At 37.4% G+C, this 24,060-nt stretch overlaps 1 protein-coding gene across 4 annotated transcripts in view; it reads right to left on the minus strand.

Annotated features, from left to right (window-relative positions):
* Positions 1-24,060, minus strand: part of stxbp5a (syntaxin binding protein 5a (tomosyn)) — an 81,781-nt gene that overhangs the window by 600 nt on the left and 57,121 nt on the right. Inside the window, exons 8-26 of one of the 4 annotated variants that reach the window (XM_084432864.1) lie at positions 23,672-23,795; positions 22,557-22,635; positions 21,999-22,153; positions 19,904-19,976; positions 19,636-19,783; positions 18,895-18,962; positions 18,393-18,433; positions 16,437-16,657; positions 15,180-15,364; positions 11,757-11,882; positions 10,356-10,507; positions 9,752-9,814; positions 7,449-7,496; positions 6,014-6,064; positions 4,147-4,428; positions 3,709-4,078; positions 2,316-2,481; positions 2,100-2,211; positions 7-227 (exon numbers count right to left, since the gene is read on the minus strand). In XM_084432864.1, coding sequence (XP_084288990.1) covers positions 7-227; positions 2,100-2,211; positions 2,316-2,481; positions 3,709-4,078; positions 4,147-4,428; positions 6,014-6,064; positions 7,449-7,496; positions 9,752-9,814; positions 10,356-10,507; positions 11,757-11,882; positions 15,180-15,364; positions 16,437-16,657; positions 18,393-18,433; positions 18,895-18,962; positions 19,636-19,783; positions 19,904-19,976; positions 21,999-22,153; positions 22,557-22,635; positions 23,672-23,795 — 2,685 coding nt within the window. The remainder of the gene's footprint in view (positions 1-6; positions 228-2,099; positions 2,212-2,315; positions 2,482-3,708; positions 4,079-4,146; positions 4,429-6,013; positions 6,065-7,448; positions 7,497-9,751; positions 9,815-10,355; positions 10,508-11,756; positions 11,883-15,179; positions 15,365-16,436; positions 16,658-18,392; positions 18,434-18,894; positions 18,963-19,635; positions 19,784-19,903; positions 19,977-21,998; positions 22,154-22,556; positions 22,636-23,671; positions 23,796-24,060) is intronic. The other 3 variants (XM_084432865.1, XM_084432867.1, XM_084432866.1) reach the window with 3 other exon arrangements.

Here is a 24,060-nt window from a genome sequence, read left to right on the forward strand (position 1 = left end):
CTGTACCTCATGAGCGTGTTTGGAGAATGAGTCAGCGCTGGCCATCATGGCTGCCGTCCGCTCTTCCACCTCGCCCAGTTTTTGCCCTCTCTCATCCAACGCTATCCGAGCTCGAGCTAGATCACCCACGATTCCTGACGCTGCCCCCTTCATGCCTTCTATACCCCCAGGACCTGGAATGTGCTGAGCCAGACTGCGTGCTGCTTTTCCGGCTCCTGTCTCGCCGACTGAAACATGAATACAGAAGCAGAGTGTCAAAAGAAGAGAAGGGGAGAACGTTACAAATGAGGTAACAAACACGCTCTGCTTGGAGAACAGCACACATTGTTAAGATGTTACTTTTGAGAACAGAGCTCATTAAGATAACTAAGAGGCATAGGAGACTGAGCTAGATGACATATGGATCAGTTGTCACAAGTGTTACTTTTGTATTATTTATATACTGTTATAGTATTTATTAATATTCTCAATTAGCATAAAAAAAAAAAATTATGTTTGGTCATTTGTCATTTTCATTACTTTTTGTATATATATATATATAAGCTAATTTTAGAACTTATTTTAGTTTAGTTTTTGAGTCAAATTTTCTCTACATATTTTTTTTAATGTGATTTTGTATGTTGTTTCAAACACCTAGTTAAAAACACTGTTATATCGGAATCATTTTTGTGAATTCTTTTATATCATTATATTTTTGTAATAGTTGATGGGTAAACAAGTGAACACCACACTAAAATGAACTGACATACATGCAGACAAGAGTTACATTATAATATTTTTCATTAATCTCAGGTTGTCACGTGTTTTAAATGCTGTAATTTTGTAGAATGTATTAATAATAATAGCTATTATTATATATTTTATTATAAAAAAAAAAAAGTTCAAAAGTTTGGAAACATTACTATTTTTAATGTTTTTGAAAGAAGTTTCTTCTGCTCATCAAGCCTACATTTATTTGATCAAAAATACAGATTTTTTTTTTTTTAATATTGTGATATATTATTACAATTTAAAATAATTGGTTTTCAATTTATTATACTTTAAATGATCATTTATTTCTGTGATGCAAAGCTGAATTTTCAGGATCATTACTCCAGTCTATCACACGATCCTTTAGAAATCATTCTAATATGATGATTCATTATCAAAGTTAGAAACAGTTCTGCTGCTTAATATTTTTTCATAACCTGTGATACTTTTTTAGGATACTTTGATGAATAAAAAGTAAAAAAAAAAAAAAAAAAAAAAAAGCACATTTCTTTTAAATAGAAATCTTTTGTAACAACAATATACACTACTGGTCAGTAATTTGGGGTCAGTATTTATTTTTTATTTTTAAATAAATCAATACTTTTATTCAGCAAGGATGTGTTAAATGGATAAAAAGTGATAGTAAAGAAGATATTATTAGAAAATATTTTTTTATTTTGAATAAATGCAGTTCTTTTTAACCTTTTATTCATCAAATATATTAGGCAGCAGAACTGTTTCCAACACTCATAATAAATCAGAATATTAGAATGATTTCTAAAGGATCATGTGATAGACTGGATGTCACATGTGACACTGAAGACTGGAGTAATGATGCTGAAAATTCAGCTTTGCATCACAGGAATAAATAATTTAATTTGAAGTATATTCAAATAGAAAACTATTATTTTAAGTTGTAATAATATTTCACAAATTACAGTTTTTTTTCTGTATTTTTGATCAAATAAACGCAGCCTTGATAAGCATTAGAGACTTCTTTCAAAAATATAAAAAAACGTAATGTTTCCAAACTTTTGACCTGTACTCTATATATATATATATATATATATATATATATATATATATATATTACATTGAATATTATACTATTATTTCAAAATTGTCATAATATGTAAAAATTTTACTGAAAATGTTGTCAATGGTTTCATTGTTACTGGCTAATAATGTTCAAAAGTTTTTTATAGCCAACAACATGTTAGGATTTGAGACAATGTTCAGAAATAAATCTGAAAAGTGACAACTAGCCCCAGCCTCCCTACATCTAAACGGTCATCTGTTTGTGGTCTACATTTCTACAACAGTGATACTTCACACATCACATTACTCACAAAGATCTTCTCTGTCTAGAGACTGTGCTCCTCCTCCGAAAAGACCCTTAAAGAATCCCCTGTTAGGAGCTTCAGGTGTCTCCACTGGAGTAAACAGCTCGCCTAGCATCTCCTGTTTCACAATCCAATCATCATCATCATCATCATCAACATCATCAACGTAAATACTGTGCAATAGAAGAGTCTAGAAGAGTTTTCTGAATTCTTTTTGCTCACCTGTAAGTTCTCACAGACCTCCTGGCTGTAGGTGATCCTCTGGATCTCGGTAGGGGAGGTCAGGTACAAGGCCTGGCCGAGGTTGGAGAAGCAGAACGTTCTCGCTATCCTCATATCTGTCAGGGGTAGGTAATTTACATCCAGCAACGGTCTCAACCCCGGCAGACTGAAACAGCATGACACAGAGAGACATTTCTTTAGCTATGGAATATCTTACCTCCTCTATTATTCAAGAGCTGCAATGCTGAGACTGTGGCAGTGATCGTTTTGTCCTTCAGAATGTGCTGTTAAATTACGGGATACAAGAATTTAGGATTTTCTAGATGTTATCTGCAACAATACCCCCAAGGTCTTCATGTTTGATGGTTAACTTTGACCTTCCTGCAGTCACACAGAAGTGTGTGTCTCTGAAGATTTATAAGCCAAAGTGATTCAGAGAGCAATACAATGATTAGATCTGTGTTGCAATAGCAACATGCCCCCTGGCTCTGACTCTGCTGAACAGTGGAGCAAGACGACAAAATTGTATACTGAAAATAGCTTGATTTCCAAATTTACTGTGCTTGCTACAGTGTATTAGACTGGGTAAACTCAGCCCGATTTGATTTCGCCCTGCAGCTCAGGCTGGAAACCTGTACATTTTTCTATCCTGCTTCCGTTACAAATCTGCGGGGACCAATCACAACCTGGCTTATCCACCTGGCGCGCTATTGGCAGGTTTAATCGCTCGATGCCATTGCTGCTTCTGCAAACCACTGATCAATGCTACAAACCAACACGTTGGAGTTTTCGCTGCAAAGTACGTCACCCGGATCGTTGGTCTGATTGGTTGAAGGACTATCCAATTGCGTACAGAGTCATTTGAATTATGCCCGTTGATCACGCCTCTTGTGCAGTAGAAAATACAGAACAGACTCCCCAGACTAATGTGATAGCCAGACTAACAGTATATCAATATCAAGCAACGAACAATTCAGTGATACAATTCCCAGAGAGCATGCAGTCCCAGTTGCAGTCTTCAATAGAGTAGCATTTAAAATATGTTATATACAATAATAAGAAATGTTTCTTGAGCAGCAAATCAGCATATTAGAATGATTTCTGAAGGCTGCTGAAAATTCAGCTCGAAATAGATTACATTTTAAAATGTAATAATTTTAAATTGTAATAATATTTCACAAATTTCCACATTTATGATTATATAAATGCAGTCTGGTTGAGCATTAGAGACTAACCACACTTGCTAAATTTTGATCTAATAGTGTAAACATTTTTATAATTGAATTTAATTGTGAATTCGATTTTTATGTATTTAAACGTCCCAACATGCAGTCCTAAATTAGTGCATCTAAATATCCTCATCTGTCTTATGTTGAAGGGCATCCTCTCTCACCTGAGGGTCATGATGTGTCCGTTGGCACAGAAGCAGGCCAAACAAATGCCAGCGTTCAGCTGTACCACATCTGCCCGCAGCACAAAAGATGTTTCGGTGATGTTGTGTTTGAATACGCAGGTCTGAGAGGGCAGGGCTATGACTTTGGCCTGTTTCTCAGAGCACACCACGGCATACTGGTTTTCATTCAGTTCCTGGGATGTGGATGGGGATACAGACACCGGCCTTCTCTTACGGACCTTGTCCCGCTCCTCTCCGTTGGCTGGAGCGTTGGGTTCATACCATGGCTCGAAAGCAGAGGCGAGGAGAGACCCTGTAGAATCTAAGAAGGCCATCCGGAGGACGCTACCCTTCAACCTGATAAGAGTGCCTGCGCAGAGGAGGTTGAGATGTTAGAGTAAGGGGGGGAGGGGGAAACCCTCAAATGTGCTGACTTACCACAAGGGGAGACAATGACTGGCTGCAGAAGCCTCTGCTCTCCAGCAGGGGGCATGTTGAGGGAGATGGCCAGGACTGTGCCCAAGGACGTGCCAACCCACAGACTAGGTGTGAGCCCGCCGTCTGCTTTGCGTGTGTACGTCTCACAGAAAAAGAAAGATGTGATGGCCTCTCGTGATTCCTTGTCAATACTGGTCACGCTGGAGCTCCGCGAGCGGCTGAAGGAGTTGTCCCTGTTGTCTAGGGGTATGGAACCCCGTGGGGGACATACAGAGAGTAGGACAGTAGAGAGAAAAACACAGAAAGGTAAAGCCCCCACTCTAAGACAACAACTGACAGATTAACATCATTACTCCGTATAACAAAACAGCTCCTTGAGCAGAAATTTAATTTCCCTTGGTCATGTGGTTTAAGCAAGTTAAATCATACAACATCCTTCAGTGGTGAGAAAATGACCTTTAGTGTGGGAAATGAGGCAGTCTCTCCAGTGTGATGGAGACAAATGGTATTCCCAAGATTGGGATGACCAGATGCCCTATTTTCCTGGAACACTTGTGTATTTTAGACCCTTTTACCCCAACCTCATTTATTTGAAAACTGGCTCTACTAGAACATCTCCTAAAACAAATCCACACGTGGACATGTTAAAGGGGTCTGAAAATGGGACTATTCTGGGAAAAACTTGACGTCTGGTCACCCATTCCAAGATGTGTTCAGTCTGGAAATTAAAAAAATATATATAAATAAATAAATAAAATAATGGAAGCATGTGACAGAGAAAGAAAATGTTGTTTACATGAATATAAAATTAGATATTCCCTATTTAAAAAAAAAGTTTGGGGTTTGTAAGATTTTCTAATGTTTTTGAAAGAAGTGTTTTATGCTCACCATGGCTGCATTTATTGATCAAAAATAGAATAAAGACAGTAGTATTGTGAAATATTATAATTAACTGTTTTCTGTATGAATATATTTTAAAACGTAATTTGTTCCTGTGATGGCAGGAATTACTACAGTCTTCAAATGTGCTGCTTAATATATTTGTGGAAAATTATATTTAAAGATTTTTTTTTTACCATTTGTCTTTATTGTCATTCTGTATTAAATTGAATGTGTCCTTGCTGAATAAAAGTATTCTCTAAAAAAAAAAATCGTACTCACCCCAAACTTTTGAACGACAGTGTATATATAAAGCTGTCCTATTTAAAACAAATACCTGACATCCGTTTAATTGTATAACTTTTCTCATATACAGTAATGACACTGTATGTGTGGGGAAAAGATCTTTACATCAACCTACACATTTGATTTCCATTTCAAATCAGCCGATTCCAGAAAGTACTCCTTGAGGGAATTCCCTTAAAAAAAACACTCCTGCTGGAAACTGATGACAGAACTGAAAATGATACTGAATTAAATACCAGCAAATGCTGAACTGGCAAAGCTGCCTTGTGTTTATCAAGATAAGAGTTGGGAAGACTGACAGAAAACCCTGACCACATAAAAAAGTAAATCTGTGGTTTTGAACATGACGTGCCAGACACTCACAAGCCTTTTGATAAACCAATACAATCATCCTGTGTATGTCAGACCCAAGAATCAAGACATAACAGCAGAGTCAGCTTCAGATAAACATCTTTTTTATATATATATATATAAACTATTTGTTATAAATAAGTTATAATGCCAGAAATTCAGTATATTCAGAACTCTGAAAGTGCAGGAATCCTGACACAACCTTAGTCTTTGGCTAACTGACATGAGATGTTCAAAGAAAGTGAGCATGTGGACCCTTCAGATTCTGATAATGTGCTGATGGACTCCACATTCAAAAGTTGTGTAGCATGAACACAAAGTCAAGGCTTACCCAAGTCTGGCTTTAGCTCAGTAGGCAAGCTTAATTTCCGTGACATCTTTGCTGGAAAAAAGAGAACACCTCTCTTTACAAACACATTGAAGCCTCAGTAAAAGCCATGCAATGCTAGAACAAGTTGTGCTCCAGAAAACACCAGACAACATAGCCAAAGGTTTAATCATCCTGAGGGACACAGACGCTTCAAACAGGAAAAAGGAGACACTGCAATATTTTTCAGCGACAAACTGCATAATGCTGCATGCTGGACAAACAGTACTGGGATGTAAATGGGTATAATTTGGCCACACGAAGTCCTGAAAGGAAAATAATTAACATCAGAACAAACAAAACGATCATTCTCAGCACCCCATGCCACAACCATGCACCACACAGGAGAATACAGACTGGACATTATGAATGATTTTGTACATTTTGTGTACCCTTGCCACATACAGTACATGTAGGCATCTGTCAACTTTTAACTATTGACTTTTATATATAAATGTAATAACTGCCAGATGAACATGTGACATATACTATTTTGAACTTTAACCTTAGCTGTGTATATATGTGATCATTTTTTACTTGAGAAGGATGTTTCGCATAAGATATTAAGCCTTGATTTCTGAGAACATTTAATATATTTTCTTACCCCATTAGCAAGCATTCTGCATTTTCAGTTCTGTGTTTTAGTACTATTTTTAAATTTACATATTTGTATTTTACAAAGTTTTTGATCAGTGATTGTTTTCATTAGAAAGTTAAGTTTAAGTTTTTGTTAACACTAATAACCCTGACAAAATTCTGTTAGATTAAGCCTAAAACAAGACAAGGCTAATTGCTAATGGAGTAGGAAAGATCATTAAGGATGTTTAAATATTTTTTTTTTTACAGTTTAATGAGCTCAGCATTCAACAAAAAATAAAAGCAACAAAACAAAAACTGGCTTCACAGCTTGTCTATGTAAGAACAACTAAGGAAATCTAAATGATAAATTCCCCAAAACTGTATATTTTGTTTTCCTAATATTACTCCAGTGAATCCAGTAAAGTGAATACCAAGGCTGGATCCAATCCATCAAAATAAATGTGTATTTTTCTAATTCCCATCCTCACTATCCTGTGCTGAGATGTACGGACATAAAGAGACAGGAAGTACAGGAAGACAACAAATTGAAAACCTTCATTCCTACAGACAGACAATCATCGGACGCAACCACCAGTGTGGCAAAAGAGAAACGCCTCAAGCAAATCACCACAAGCACATGTCACCATGTCACATGCGTGCTACATGAACGTAGCATGCAGTGGGAATTTCCGTCGGGGATATTCAAGTAGCTGTGTTCTAGGAGACAGACACGTCCCCTGTTTTGTTCATACATAGAGACAGAGACAGTGTGGTTGAACAAAACCAGTGGAACCTCTTTTACGCCGTCATCCGACCTTACCTCCTCTCCCTCCTCCATTGTAGAAATGCTGATGGTTTGACATCAAGACTTTTTGGGAGGAAGTAAAGCATACGAGCAGTTAGAGATATTCTGACGCTTTCTGCGAGCAACACACAGCGCAAGAGTGTCATAACGTGAAAGATTATGTGTCGATCGCAATCATTTGCTCTTCATCTGGCCGTGTCGAGGTGTTACAGCAAGTGTACGCTGCTATTTGCACGATGATTACAGGGACCTTCTTTCAATATTTGATCAAACCACTCGCTGAGAGAACAGCTGCAGAGGTCTGTGCTCTAACTGAAGGTTAAGTCATTTTGGAGACACATTCTCATTCTGTTTTGACCTTTCGGAGCAAATCTTATCTCTATTTTGAGATCTACCCGGGCCTCTGAGTGTGAATGTCACGCTCTTTCTAGAAGGAGGTTTTTAGGTTGTCTTCAGCTTATCACGCCACCTTCAGCTGCGCTTAATGAACTAAAGAAAGAGAATGCAAATGTTTTAGGATTACCTTGTCTTGTGTGTTATCACCTTGAATGGTTTTGCATTTTATATTTGCATGTTATCCACAAAAAAACAATGCTAATTTGAATAATGATGGCAAAATAATGTTCTTTATCCCACCCCAGAGGAAGACGTGATCTTATAGTAAAGGTTAAGAATCTGAAAGAAAGAAAGAAAGAAAAAAACTCCCTGGGAAAGTGTTATTTGCATAACATGAATCTAAACCGTAACAAAAAGTTCATGGCAAAACCTCTACAGTACGTGACACATTTTCGATTAAATATTTGGTTACACAATTCAGTGACCGTATCTGAAAGCAATCAATACCTCATTAACCGCAGTCTAAAAGCACTCTCAACTAAGAGTGCAGTGTTTTACAGTGCATTTACAAGCTTTGGTTGTCTAGTAAATTTAGATTTAATGTGTCCTTAACGCCCACAAAAACAGCTGTGACTTGCTGCAGCTGCTACATTTTCAGTTATTTTGTGCATATCATTTTAGAAACCACTTTTTAACAGTTCATCCAGTGTGACCAGCACCAGTCTGTATGACTGCTGTGGACGTTTATTTTAGCAAACGCTTTGATGAAAAGACAGTTAAGCTGAAGGCCACAATGGTCCCCCTTCAGGGCTTTGAACCTACAACTTGTTTCTAGCCCAGATGTTTAACCACTAACCTCCCACCAGGCATGAGCACCTTGTCACAATGTCAGTCAGCATTACCATTCATCACAACGCCAGCCATCATCAGTCATCTGTGACCCTTTGTGAACTTTTGTTCTCCTCCACAGACACACACGCAAAGTTCTATGGTGTTACATAAGGTGTGCCGTGTTAACACTGCTGATGATTTTCAGCAGAGGCCAGTCTAATGCTGAGATATTAACAAAATAACTGCACACTTGTGTTGTGTAAACTTGATATTTGGTGTAGAGGTTATGTTGCTTAAGTAGTAATGAATCACCCAAAAAAACAATGTACTCACCCTTCGAGTTGTTTGGTCAAAAATAACAACTAAAGAACCAGATTAGTCTGAATTGTAAACATAATTCAGACTGGTACATTTAATCAAATGATTAATTGAACAAATATGACTCAACAGAACAATTGATTTTCAGATCATACATCACTACTTCTCTCATGAACTCATGAAGAGATGCCAATTTTTCAATTATTTCACACAAAACTACAGTAAGGCATCAGAGGACTTGACACACAAAGTTTGGGATCAATAAGATTTTTTTTTAAATCCTATAAATTATATATTATATATATATAATCAAAAATACAGTACAGCAATGCCACATGCTCATTATAGGGCTATGCTGATCTGGTGCTCAAATATTTCTTGTTATTATCAATGTTGAAAAAAGTTGTGCTGCTTAATATTTCAGTGGAAACCATGATATTTTTTTCAGCATAACATTTTTTTAAATCTTTTGTAACAATGTAAAAGTCTTGACTGTCACGTCTAATCAATTCCATGCATCTTTGCTAAATAAAAGTATTAATTCTTACTGACCCCAAACTTTTGGCCAATAGTGCACTGTTGTAGTTCTTTTCCAGAAGAAAGAAAGTCATAAGGGTTTGGAACAACATGACGATGATTAATGACAGAATTCTCAATTTTTGGGTGAACTATCCCTTTAGTCCTGAACAGAGGAATCGATTGAAACCCTAAAATCCCCTGTGGAGCTCATAACATATGGCTTTCAGCAGACTCAAGTGTCAGACTCAGGACTGATCAGTATGATGGTGTTAGTGGGCGGTATGGATTGTGTCATGCTCTGAGGGACGTTTTACCTGAGGTGGGGGACTTGCAGCGATCCTCTGAGGTGGCTGAGCCCTCGTTAATGTCACAAAGCCCTGTAGAGAGAAAGAGAAACATGAGTGCCACACTATGGACCATGTGAAATGTGTGCTAGTTATCTGTTCTTTACGTGAAAATGTAGTCTAAGATATATTTTAATGGGTAGTACAACTGACACATACATGAACATGAGGTGCAGTGTGTAGCCCTTGCTCTGATCTCGGAGTTGAGAGGCAGATGGGCAGACAGGAGCTGAACCCAGCTGCTCTGATCAGCACTCTCCCTGTGCGCACATCCGACAGATCCCAGCCCCCCGCTAAATATCACTCATTACCCCCGACACAAACACACACTGGATAATCTAACAACCAGTCCATTGCCAAGTCTGAGCAATCATCTCTTTCTTACTATTATGTGTTTAGCTGCAATTATGCATTCCACCAGCAGGGGTCACATTGCTGTATTCCTCTCAGTGCACTGCTGCATGTCCTGCCAATGGTGTGTTTATATACTATATATATATATATATGTGTGTGTGTGTGTGTATGTGTGCTCTGTCTATTATGGATGAAAACAATGTCTCAGTGCATATCAGACCTCCAGAAGGTTGTCGGCTCTTGCGGGGAGATCGCAGTTGTCTCTGGTAAGGGTCATTAGATCCATACAATTCCACAGTTCCCAGATTCAACAGAACAGTCTTCTGTAAGTAATCCACTACTGCCAGACCGTTGCTATTTCCAAACACCACCCTATGACACACATGAACATTCTGCTTTAAAAAACAGCTAAAAATGAATTTCTTTGCTGATCCAGATTGGTTGGTTTAATGTTGGTTTACACTGGTTTAGTGCTGGTCAGGCTAGTGGATAAGCATAATAATGCCTAAACATATCTGGTGAAGCTGGTCAACCAGCATGACACTTTCTCGAGGACACTGCAGTGCACCAGCATCCAATTCATATTTGCCTGTATTCACATATTTTCAGGGTTTAAGAGCAGGGGCAGTTTGCTGTAAGTTTAGCTTTGATCGTTGTGACGATTCATTGCTATAAATACTTCGACAAGCATGAAATTTAATTAAAAAAACAACAACAACAAAAAACATTCTGCAGCAGGGTCAGAAAATAGCCAGGGCAAAGTAGTGAATTCCTCCATGTAAAAAAAAAAAAAAAAAAAAACTATTACCCAACATTTGATTATCTTCAATTATATTCTAATCAAGTTATGGGTATAGGTTTTGAAATTATAGTGATCATTTCAATTAATTGATTCAATTGAAGTATTTGACACACATGGACAACATACTCTAAATTCCATGTTAAAAATGTGTTCTCATAAAGGTAAAAAAAAAAACAATCCAGACATTTATAATGATACGGATGCTATGATATGAACAGATTTCGATTTCAAATTATTTATGGTCTTTTGTATGGTCTATTTATCAACGAATTGTGAAAAAATAGAATCATAGTTTCCACACAAAAAAATGTAAACTAAGCAAAACATATGTTTTCAAATTTTATAATCATAAGAAAAGTTTCTTGACAGTTTCAAATCAGCATATTCAAATTATTTCTGAAGGATCATGTGACACTGAAGAAGTAATGGCAGCTGAAAATTTAGCTTCGCATTACAACAATAAATTACATTAAAATTTTTTATTAAAATAGAAAAGATGTTTCTAATTGTAATAATATACAAAAAAGTTATTTCCAATTGTACAAATATTTCACAATATTACCTTGTTTTTATCATATTTTTGTTCAAATTCAAACTTTTGAACGATTGTGTTTAGTGTGAAGATCAAACCAACATTGAAGTTGTTATACGTTGAAAATCTTGACATCAATCTTAACGTCAAAATATTTCAATACAAATATAAAAACAAAGCAAATGTTGTCCTTTCATAAAAAATTCTGAAACTAATCTGCAGCGTTTGATTTACTTACTTGAATTAAGCACCGAACCACCTGACAAAAAAATGCAAAACAGACTCACAAGCCATAGCAGGAGTTGATGGCCAGGCTGCTGATCTGCTGGGGCGGCTCTCCACTGACCCACACCAGCTGTACCACCAGCTCCACCTGATACCCAGGAGACTGCTTCAGAGGACTGCTGCGCACCCTGAGGGAGTGACAGAAAGAGGACATGCTTTATAGACAGACCCTGACAAAAAAGTATAACATTTACTACACAATATGAGGTTACACTTTATTTTACAGTGTCCTTGTTACATATGTTACATGTATTTATCATAGTAATAACAGTAAATTATGCATAATTACATGCAACTAACCCTAAACCAAATTCTAACCGTACCCTAACCCTATAGTAAGTACATGTTGTTAATTAATATTACTCAGTGCTTAAATGTACAATTACACTGTAACAATGACACCTTAATATAAAGTGTTACCCAATGTGATATATTACATACTTGGGGATGGGTTCCCAAGATCTTGAAAGTCATGATCAATCATAAAAAACAGATTATTCAACTTCAAAATGAGCAAAATCTAGTAACAACTATATGAAAACATGCCAAAAAAGGGGCAGAACTAGGCAACTCTGTAGTCTGATTTGTCAGACAGCAATTTGCGTCAACACTGAAAACACTAACTTTCAGTCTGTGGCAGCTAAAGCACTCAACGCTCTGTTTGGAGAGGAATAGGGGGCGTACACACAGGACACAATCAATAACAGCCAGACGGAGCACAGCTAAATGGAACAAAATGCAGGAGACGTGAGATGTGTTTGTAAAAGTAGAACCATTTTTGACTTGATGTGTCATCTTAAACAAGACACTCATATTTGGTGAATATCAGTTGGGTTCTCAAAATGACCAAAATGTATACTGTGGGGTCCAACAGTCTGAGACCACATTGAAAAAATGAACATTTATACAAGGAAATAATTTTAAATTAAACAAATCTGGTTGACAAACTTGTATTAATTTGATATTTATTTTTAATTTTACAATATTACTAGGTCAAAATAGGGGGGTCATAAAATAAGGGGATTTGTATGGACAGTCAGATTTTTTGCAGAGTTTTCCTTCCATTGAAGCACAAGATGCTCTTTGGATCATTTGGATCAAATCATGCTGGATCACATGATCATCACGTTTGACACAAACTTGTGAAGTTCAAGCAGATCAAGTGCTGCTGTCATTAAAACAAGAGGACAACGTACCAAAACTAAGAAATTCTTTCGTTAGCCTCATAGCATAATTGCCTAAGTAATTTTTAGTTTTTTCTTGTTTTCCAAAGAAATTGAAATATGACTTAGGCAATTATGCTATGAGGCTAACATGGAAAATAATATAGAATTCATAGACAATTAGAAACGTTTTTGGGGCAGACCTGACATGTTGAAAAGAGATGGTATTCATCCCTCCTGGGATGGTGCTGCTCTTCTCTGTAATATGGCACATAGTCTTAGAGCTCAAACATGAATTGGGGCTCAAGTCAGGAAGCAGACAGACTGGCTAAACCGACCGTCTGCCAGCTGTCTCACGTCACTGAGGTCAGATAAATCCCATCACATAGAGACTATTTTACCAAGATATCATCATATAGAGACTGTGTCTGTTCCCCGAATTAGGAAATACAAAAAACTCCCAAACTCATTTAAGGGTAATAATTTAATTGATGTTCAACAAATAAAAAAACAGATATAATACAGATGAACAAATGATTAAGATGTTGTGTTTGACAGAAACCTGGCTAAAACCAAACGATTACATTACTTTAAATAAGATTACTGTTATAAACATGAACCTCGTCTGAAAGGCAAAGGGGGTGGTGTTGCTGTAATTTATTGTAATATCTTCAGAATTACTAAGAAGTCTAGTTTCAAATATAATTCTTTTGAAGTGTTGGTGCTTAATGTAACACTATCTAGTGTAAATGACAAATCACCTTTGAGATTTGTGCTGGCTACTGTATACAGGCCACCAGGGCACCATACAGACTTTATCAAAGAATTTCCTGACTTTCTATCAGACTTAGTACTGGCTGCAGATAAAGTCCTAATTGTTGGTGATTTTAATATACATGTAGATAACGAATAAGATGCATTGGGATTGGCATTTAAAGACATTCTGAACTCTATTGGAGGTAGACAACACGTGTCAGGACCTACTCATTGTCGTAATCATACCCTAGATCTAATATTATCACATGGAATCAATGTTGATGCCGCTGAAATTCTGCAGCAGAGCGGTGACATCTCAGATCATTATCTAGTCTCGTGTATACTTCATTTAGCCAAGGCTGCAAAGCCGACTCCGTGTTACAAACTGGTCAATTTTTTGATTTTTGGATATTTGTCTTCAATAACATGTCTTCTTTCAGACTTGTGGTGAAAAAAAGTCAGAAATACACATTTAGGTCTTTATTTTACTACACTTTGTCTGTTTCCAAGTATACACAACACGTTATAGACTTCTATAATTCAATGTTAGGCTGCATAGATTAGGTCAGCCGGAACCGGGAACACTTCCCATAAATCCTGATGTACTTGTTACATCATAAGAAGAATGGCGTCTACGCTAATATTAGTCTCTCTGTTTATCCCGAGGTTTACCGCAGTCCACCGGAATCAGGCTGAATCCAGATCTGATGAAGGACCTGTGCCTGGACTCGACGACAACGCAGTCCTGAAGTGTCACCTAGGCTCTCCCCTGTGAAGGCTTCCTTCCCTTCCCTTTACCTCTAAACGTTGTCGTTTTATCTGTACGGAGTCGCCATGTGGCTACGCGGACATGATAAATAATTCTGTATTATACATTTTTAAGGCCAGATAAATAGTTTGTTGAGGATTGATTTGTAAAGAAGGACTACACGCCTGCGCACATATATATTAAAACGTGCATACCTATGGACTGAACACGTGATGCGCATGTGCGCAACGTCAGTGTTTGCGCAGAGGTTGCGTAGGTTTGCGCAGAGATAATTGCTAATCGTTTGCACCTTGGAACCTATTTCCGGGAGTGCGTTCTCGAGCCACCAGACACTGTCGTGTTAGCGGCCCCTAAGTTAATAACTAATGATCTTCGCAATGGAAGTGAATCAATCAATCAAAACTAACTTTAGCTGGACAATAACTTTATCCTAGAGCTGCTGTAAAGCCAAAACAATCTCTGTTACTGTAATTTCCTATTATCACTGTAAAGCTGCTTTGAAACAATTAATATTGTTAAAAGCGCTATATAAATGAAGGTGACTTGACTTGACTGAAATTCATATACATTTTTTAATTCATCTTGAAAATCAAAATGTTATGCTTATAAAATAATTTGCATTAAAAAAGTCTAGAAATTTAGTAAAATGCAAAACAGGCATTTACACAAGTAGTTTAAGACGTTTAGATCTCACGTAATATGTGTACACAAAGATATGACTTGCAAAGCAGCATTACTTGAGGCAGGGTATGTTGTCTCGCATCCCATCTGAAGAGTTGCTGCTAGTGGAAGGGTGTGTCTGCGGGCCGGTGGTTTGTGGACTGGGGGAGGTGCTTGGTGTGGGAGGAGCTGGTGTCTGATCTCCTCCCACATCTGGAGACTCTAGATCATTCATCTCATACTGTAGCCTGACTTCCAGTAACTGTAAAACACACACACACACACACATATGTAACCGACACAAGTGTGCTTTAGAACAGATTAGTATGAATCAGCTAAATGCAGTGAGTTAATTGATCCCCATGGGTGTCGCTATTCTTAAAATGAGACAAGCTAATTGGTGTGCGTGTGTTCTTCCAAGTTAGTGTTTCTGTGTGCGTGAGAGTCACGGGACTGAAGGTGCTAAAAGGTTTAATTTGCCCCCATTATACAGAAGTGTGAACATCCTGTCAGCAGCCGATGGTAACGCTAATGGTTTTTCCCACATTTGCGCTGAGCGTGCGCCTCCACCATCCAATCAGATTCATTCCTGTGCCTGAAATTCACATGTGTCCCTATGACTGTATTTGAACATCTGATTAATCATTATCCTGGTTATATGAGTCGTACTGTATTAATATGTAAATAAGTTGTGTTGATTAAGCATTAATAAAGCACAATTGCTTAACTGCTTCAGTCTTTCCCGCAATAAATTATACGTAAATTCAAATTATTCACAGATATACTTTCTAATGGCATTATCATAAGCTCTAATTTATTTATGGGTCACGGAAGCATCAGTATGCAAATGTGCAGCTTGCATAAAAACTGTGAGAGGGCAAAATGAATGCAGTATTAATTATTCAAGCTCAATATATACAGCTAGATGTGGTGAACATTAATTAAAACGGCTTTGAAAAGCTTAGGGATTTAGTTAAGCATCTGAGTAACAACTGTTCCTCGGATATCCTTAGTTAGCTCTGTAGACGACACATGTACAAACGCATGCATTCAACACACTCAAGACATTCATTTAATGAACAGATTTTATATTATTATTAACATTATGAGTCATGGCAGTTGTCAGGAAACTAAAATAACTCGAGATGGGGGAAAAGAGAGAGAGAGAGAGAGAGAGAGAGAGAGAGAGAGAGAGAGACTTAAGAGTGTCTATAAGGGCGTCATTACTCATTCCACTCCAGGAAACAAAGTTTTTAAGTCAAGAGAACCTCGATGAAAACATTGTTACATAAATTAACTAGTCAGAAAAAATATTATAAACCATATATTTTTACCTGCACCACCTCTGTGGTGATTTCCTGTTTGCTGAACCTGTAGATGATGACGTGGGCAGAGACCCCAGCCACACAAAGCATGCGGCTCTCGGGACACCAAGACATCAACTGAATGGCGAACGGGTCCTCATCCACAATCTCTGTGCTGGGTTTCTCCTCCTTACAGCGTGCCTTCTCAAATACCTTGGCTGTCTTCAGTTTGTACAGCACCTGGAGCATTACTGAGCACCATGGGAAATATAAGTAAAGAGATCATGTACAGTCAACCAGTAATTAACACATAATTAGAGGTTTTTTTTTAAAATCATATCATCGAACACTCACTGTAACGCTCAAGTAAATATTTATGCATATTAAACCAGCTGATTGTACATTATCTATTCTATTACACGGCTACTTCCTAAATAAATAAATAAATAAATAAATAAATAAAAGGACAAACTAATTTGAATGGAAATGATTTTATAATGAGAGAGATTGCAGAGTGATATAAGACATAAAAGATAGCACAATTTTATAGGAAATAGGTTGTCTTGGACAATGATCAGTTTAGCTGTCATTAGACAAAAATGTTTATCCACAAAATGCTGCAGTTGACCAAATCAGAATCCAGTATTCCAAAGAACAAAAGTCTTATAACTTCTAGATTTGTACAGTTAATTCTTTAGGGGATTAAAAGGATGATGGGAAATGGTTTAATGCCTTCAAATGCATAAATGTGTTTTGTATAATTTTTTAGGACCTCTAATCCACTGACTCCAATTGTTCAGTTCAGTCAAAGTAAAAAATAAAATAAATATTAAATAGCATAAGATTAGCCACTCTGTCTTAGCAGGATTAAAACTTCCTGTCTAATTAGATTTATATTTCACTGGTGGACAAAATGAGGGCCACTTTGGTTTTAAATTAGCTCCTACCATTAAGAAAGCCCATTTGAATGTTAAACAAGCGCTTGCATGAGGGGTTGGCAACCTTTGTGGTATTTGTAATTTTACAATGTCTTTTAGCACCTACAGGAGGCAGAGGAAAAGGGGAGGAAAACTCACAGTTTAAACAAGGTCAAATGCCATTTACAGGTAACACTCTCAACATGCTGGTCTCCCTCAGCGGTGCGCAAGGTTAGACAAAGCCGGTGGGATCCGGGGAGTTTTGTGTGTATGACATTATAAGGTCAGTCCCCAGTTGGGTCGTAAATCATGGAAAATTACCTTATTGTTGAGGTACGTGAAGTTTGATGTCAAGTTATACTCCAACAGCGGTCAGCAGAATCCAGTTTTTAATTAGATATTTAACAGTGTCAAATATCTAACTGTAACCAGTCCAAAGAAAACCACTCTACGGCCACATTTGTAACGCCTCGGGCAGCTATTTCGGGCATGCAAGATCAACTCCTATCAACTTGAATGGGGAAATAACAACATATAAAAACTACTTGCCAAAATCAATTTAAATAATATATCTCAAATCAGCAACAAAAACTGCCACAAACTAAGGCTTAAAAAAGCATGTATTTTCGACTGGTAAAACAGTCCTAAGAGCGCGTTTCAGAAACCTGACTGTTTCTATGCGCACCAGAGCTTCTAACGGCAGCTACAGTACAGTGACGCAATGACTTAACCAATCGCCGATTGACTTTGTCTTATTTCGCCATATTGCACATTGCATTTTCCTTTCTCCCATTCGTCATAATACGAGTGAACTGCTTTGGTATAAATACAGTCTTTGCAGTGGTCAAAATAGTAGCACTTGGCACTAGCGATACCAAGGTCATTGGTTTGATTCTCAGGAAACAAAGATCTGAGATACAACTGCTTTGTTTTTAGATGAATGCATCTGTCAAAAGTTTATGAGCTTTGGAAAACCATTATACTGCACACATTGTGGTAAATGAAACTATTATACTGCACACAATGGGTAAATGAGGTGAATATGAATTCAGAAAGGCTCGGTACTCACTTGCTGAAGCATCCCAGAACTTCACTGAACCATCTGCATGCCTGCAAGAAGAGCAGAGAATCTTTTATTTCAGCTGTCTTGCACACACACAAACCTACATAAACTCACTGGCAATCTTCTATTACCACATGTATCCAAACAAACCACTGAGGTAAGCTAAGTTGCTTTGTCAGATAAAAGCTAGTCGAGAGATGAGAGGACGTGCTCTTCCCACTGCTGTCAAACGCACTAAAATAGAGTAAAAAAGATTCTATCATCTCATGGGTAATACATCAGAAAATGCTTACTTTTTTGTCATACTTCCCTTTCGCTACCATCTTGTCCCGCTCATTACCCTCTCTTCTGTGCTCCTCCTCCCTCTCCCTATAGCCTGCCTTCTTCTTTTACATCATTTAAGTCTTTTTTATTCCCATTTCTGCCATTTCAGCAGAACTACACACAGCGAAAGAGAGAGAACAGAGCAGAAAGAGTAACCACACACACACACACACACAGCTCTTACCCAGTTATTATTATTTCAGGGTAGCTTTGTGTGCCCAGGCCCCAGTTTCCGCCGCCGATAGGCCATTCCTGTGATGAACAACAGAACCACATGAAAGTGCTTAAATCCACGAAAGCTAACCACATAAATCTGATATTTCTCAACATATGAGAATATGGGGAAATTTAGTAGTTATCGCCCTAAGCGTGTGAGCATTCCTGGGAAACTTAATAAAAAGAAAGCGGCCAATTTGTACATTTTAGTAAGCTTACTCTTTTAATGTAATGACTGTGGCTGGCACTGGCAGCCACAAAACATTTCTGCAATGTGGGTGGAACCTTTATTAAATGGCTGGACGAGATTCTATAGGAAAGCATTTCCTCATGAGGCGTGGAAGCTGAAGCAGTTTATTCAAAGGTATTCAGAAGTGCTGTGATTCAAAGTGGGCCGTCTGAGTTAACCTGCTCCCTGTGGGAGACAGAGCCACAACTTACACACCGCACTCCAGTCTTGGCTGAGAGTTCATGCTTTCTTTCATACCCATAAATACCCCTGTCTGTGTCTCTGACCCACACAGTCTGAGGACACAAAGTGCTGCACGACGGGGGCCTGAAGTCACACAGGCACAGGGCAATTTTGCGATTCACCAGGGGCCGCAATCTAGTCACTCAAAAGCCAAGGTGTGTGTGTGCGTAGGGATGAAGTTTTAACCTCAAAGACATCATTATCTATTAGATTTGCATATTTAAATGTGTGTTGTACCTTTTTGCTGTAGCCCTGTCGTTTCTGGCGAGACCCGACAGAGTAAAGTGCAGGTATGAGGTCCACAGGACAATCGGCTAAGTACTCACAAGACGTCACAGGAGACTCATGAATCATCATGGGATACGGATTTTCAAAGATAGGGTAACTACAAAAAACATCACAGGTCAAAACCATCAGTTTGACACTGTAGTGTAAAAGTGTGATAGCGTCAAACATGTTAGTCACAAAAATGACGCAAATAACAAATGCTGTGGGCGATACGTACCCATTTTGTGCAAGGTCAATAACAACTAAATCCTTTTCGAGGAGAACTACTACAGCATATGGTTCCTGAAAATCTGCAGAGAAACATAAATGGGATGGGTAAAATCATGAACACATTGCTTTGCATCTGAGTAATTATTTACAACTACACATATTTTTACATATACTGTTGACTACTAGATTTTCTTTTATTTCTTGGGTCTCGCCAAGAAATTAATACTTGTATTCAATGAGGATGTATTACACTGATCAAAACAGACAGCAATGATATGTTACAAAAGATTTATATTTCAAATAAATGTTGTAAAAAATGTATCAGTTTCCACAAATAATATTGAATAGCAGAACTGTCTTCAACATAGATAGTAATAAGTAGTGCCTCTTGAGCACCAAATCAGCATACTAGAATGGTTCTTAAGAATTTTATTTTATATTTTATAATAATTATGATAATACTTAGTAGTCTATGTATATGAAGTCCAAAATGTTTTTAGTGAGCTGATCCTGTTTAGCTGTAAAAGTTACGACTGGAGACGTCACTGCGTGAGTTTGAATCGCTCAAATGTCTCAGTAATGAGTCAGAACATAAAGACGCTCCACTTCAAATATAGCTTAATCAAGAGAGCCAGGCACTATTACGCAAGCAGTACTGCAAACACTGTTCCCATTCCTCCTGCGTTCATCACTGCTTCTCAGTTCGGCTTAACACAAACTCTAAACAAAAACACTTAAGCCTCTAACACAGGTGATTGAACAGAGATGCTGTTTTGGCAAGAACTGCATGTATGAAAGCAAGGTGAATCACAAGAAAAATATATATTTTTAAATATTGTTTTAAACCAGTAGCATGCACAAGCTATTTGAAATGATTGGGGTGTTATGTAAGGGATAAAGTACAGTCAGCCGGTCATTATCTATAAAAAAATAAAAAAATAATTTATATGACGCAAATCATGGCTACTAAAATAAATAAATACATGGACATGAAATATTGGTTTAATCTGAAATTATTTTATTATCTTACTTAGCTTCAAGCTTCAGATAAGTAAAATTGTCCATAACATAGAAAACAATTGCAACAATATAAATGCATATATCACTATTATTAAAAATCTGCAATCCAAGTTACCTTTTTTTATGGACTACTTAGCTAATATACAGTACTATTCAAAATCTAGGGGTTGGTAAGTGTTTTTTTTTTTTTTTTATGTTTTTGAAAGAAGACTCTTATGAACACCAATGCTGCATTTATTTGATCAAAAATACAGTCAAAAATAGTAATATTGTGAAATATTACTACAATTTGAAATAACTTTTTTCTCATTTATAACATTTTAAAATGTAATTTATTCCTGTGATGGCAAAGCTGAATTTTCAGCATCATTACTTTAGTTTTAGTACATTAGTCTTCAGTGTCACGTGATGCTTCAGAAATTATTCTAATATGCTGATTTGGTGCTCAAGAAAAATGTCTTAGTATCAAGGATGAAAACAAATGTGCTGCCTAATATCTTTGTGGGAAGAGTGATGCATTTAAAACATTTTTTTTTTTTTTATGAATATCAAGTTCAAAAGAACAGAATGTATTTTCCTTTATTTTAAGGCACAGGCAATGCTCAAAATTTGTCATTGCAGCCATTTCAGAAAAAAATGTAGAATCAGAGATTGACCAATTGGAATCAAGTACTTCAAAGAGCCGCGTAAAAACTACATTTAATGTAAAACTAAAGTTGTATCAGCCTTTGCTACAGCTGCCTGCAGAGAGAAAGAAATCACTTACTATTCATAAATAGCCATCAAAGTGATAAATTATTCAAATGAGTATGGCAATAATAAACAAATGCAGTTAGAGAACTGAAAGTTATGAATTGAGGGAGCTTTCAAAAACAGAGATGTAAAATGTAATTACTAGGCAGCGGTTCCACTGGGAGAGCTCAAGCTCATCTACAAAGAACATGAAAGAATAGAACAACCCAACAAAACAAAGGTCAGCAAAAAAGAAAAGAGAGGAAGTGGCATGAGATAAAAAAGACTGTGTGCTTATTGCAATAATATTGGACAGAGCAGGTGCTGTCAAAGAGTAAAGTGACCGTTACCGTTAGGATATGGCGTTTCACACAGGGTGAGGAAATCTACAATGGGATAGTCCATCTCCAATACTGCAGTGCTCTTCCCATGCATGACCGTCAAGCATGGCCGTCGACCAACAGTGTCATATGACAAACCACCAGAGAAGATCATAAACGGCTCCCTGTTCAGAACACAAACAAATACTGTACAGTGAGCTTCATAAGTTTTCCATTATATTATCAGCATAACAATGAATGAAAAGTTGAACTGAATGTCTTTTCCGTTAACAACAGCTGCATGAACTCCACAAGTTTGCTTATTTGCTTTTAACCTAGAAATAGTGCAGAATACTTGTTTATTTTATGCTGTAACTGTTTGTCTACTTCAAAGTTTAAATGAGCTTCAAATTAATTTTCAAATCCCATATTTCATTGCTGGATATGCACAGACATGCATGCATTCATTTAAAAACATCTAAAAGTAAGTGGTTCTACATGGTTAACCAGCATAAATCAGCAAAACCCAGCCTGGACCAGCATTCAGGAATGGCCTTAAGAAAAAAACTGCTACAAGCATGTACCTACCCTGCTCTCGTGGTCTTGTACTCTACTTTAAGAATGGGTTTGCAAGGCTCTGGCTTTTTTCCATCTTTAGGCTGCTTTCCTGAAACAGAATCAGACTCATTTAGAGAGTTTGTAGACATCCTTCTCTGGGCCCTGTCCCAAATAGCATACTTGATATGGATCATAACTCGTTGAAGACCCTGTGGAATTGATTAACGAGAGAGTTGTCTTTCCTGTGTTGACGTATTTCCTCTTGAAATAGAAAATTATCAAAGAGCTTGTAATTATATAAAAAAAAATTAATTAGCCAATAGGCTAATTAAAATAGGAAATACTGTTAATTTTAGGGGTATATTAGCATACAGATGGCTTCAGATCCAATAGAGTCTTCAATTACACAAATTTCATTTGGCATTTAAGAAGAAGGTTTCACAGCAAAGTACTACAAGAGTGGACATAAAGGAAGACTGCAAGGACTGAGGGTGCCATTTGGGACAGAGTCTCTCTCTCCCACACACAGGAAGTGTGTCACAGAGAAAAAAAACATTTCACAGACATAACGCAGAACAAAATTTGACAGCATTAAAGACATGGGCTGAATTCTCCCTAAATAGGGGCTACTAATATCTGTTGAACATACCAAATGATATAGCCGTCTGACAATATTTATGGCTTTTTATCCAATTGTGTTTCTTTGTTTTTAAATCTGGCTGTCTGATGTGCTTCTCTTATAGAGGCAGGATGAGGCTGAAGGGGTTGTTGTATAAGAGAGGACTGCAGTGGAGAATCTTCAATAGAGCAGGCAAGGATGTGCGCCAAAAGGAGGAACATGACCTCACCTCACTCATCACTAAAGAACACAACACAGGCAGTCTCCATAAGGGAACAAAATGAGACTGAAAATTAAAGCTTCACTTGAAATGGAAATCAGGTGGGGAGGGCTTGTTTCATGTTGGAAGGGGGGGGGATACAATTACAATCCTGCATTACCAAGTCTTTGAGTGAGATGTGATACAAGCTTGTGAAATAGACATAAGACCAATTGATTTTGCAAGCCTTATCCTGAGAAAAAAAAAACATGAATTTGAAGAAATGAATTTGTGTGTTTGAGCCAGAGAGAAAGAAAGAACACTAACCGTGTGGTGTGATTGTCTGTACAGGCTTGACTGGAGACTTTATATTCCATATGGTCAGTGTGCCGTCTGAGTGACTACAGATAAACTGCTTACCCTCGTGGTGCCAGGCCACAGAATGGATCGCCTGTGAGTGAGAATGACAATTTAAGAGAGAGGAAAAAGAGCAAGAAGTTGGTTATGCTTGCATGGGGGAACACAACTCAATGGGAGATTTCCTAATAGTGACTCACACCCAACTAGGTGTGTATGTTGTTCCTACCCAGGTTGACATGATATGCCCTTGACAAGAGCTGGGGTATGTTGGGGATAAGTGCTATAAAGAAAGACTTTCTTTTTTTGTGCTGAGCAATACAACCTCTTTTGCCATGCTTTTTACACCATCAGTGTTT

Source organism: Rutilus rutilus, assembly GCF_951802725.1.
Source record: "Rutilus rutilus genome assembly, chromosome: 15".
NCBI lineage: Eukaryota > Metazoa > Chordata > Actinopteri > Cypriniformes > Leuciscidae > Rutilus > Rutilus rutilus.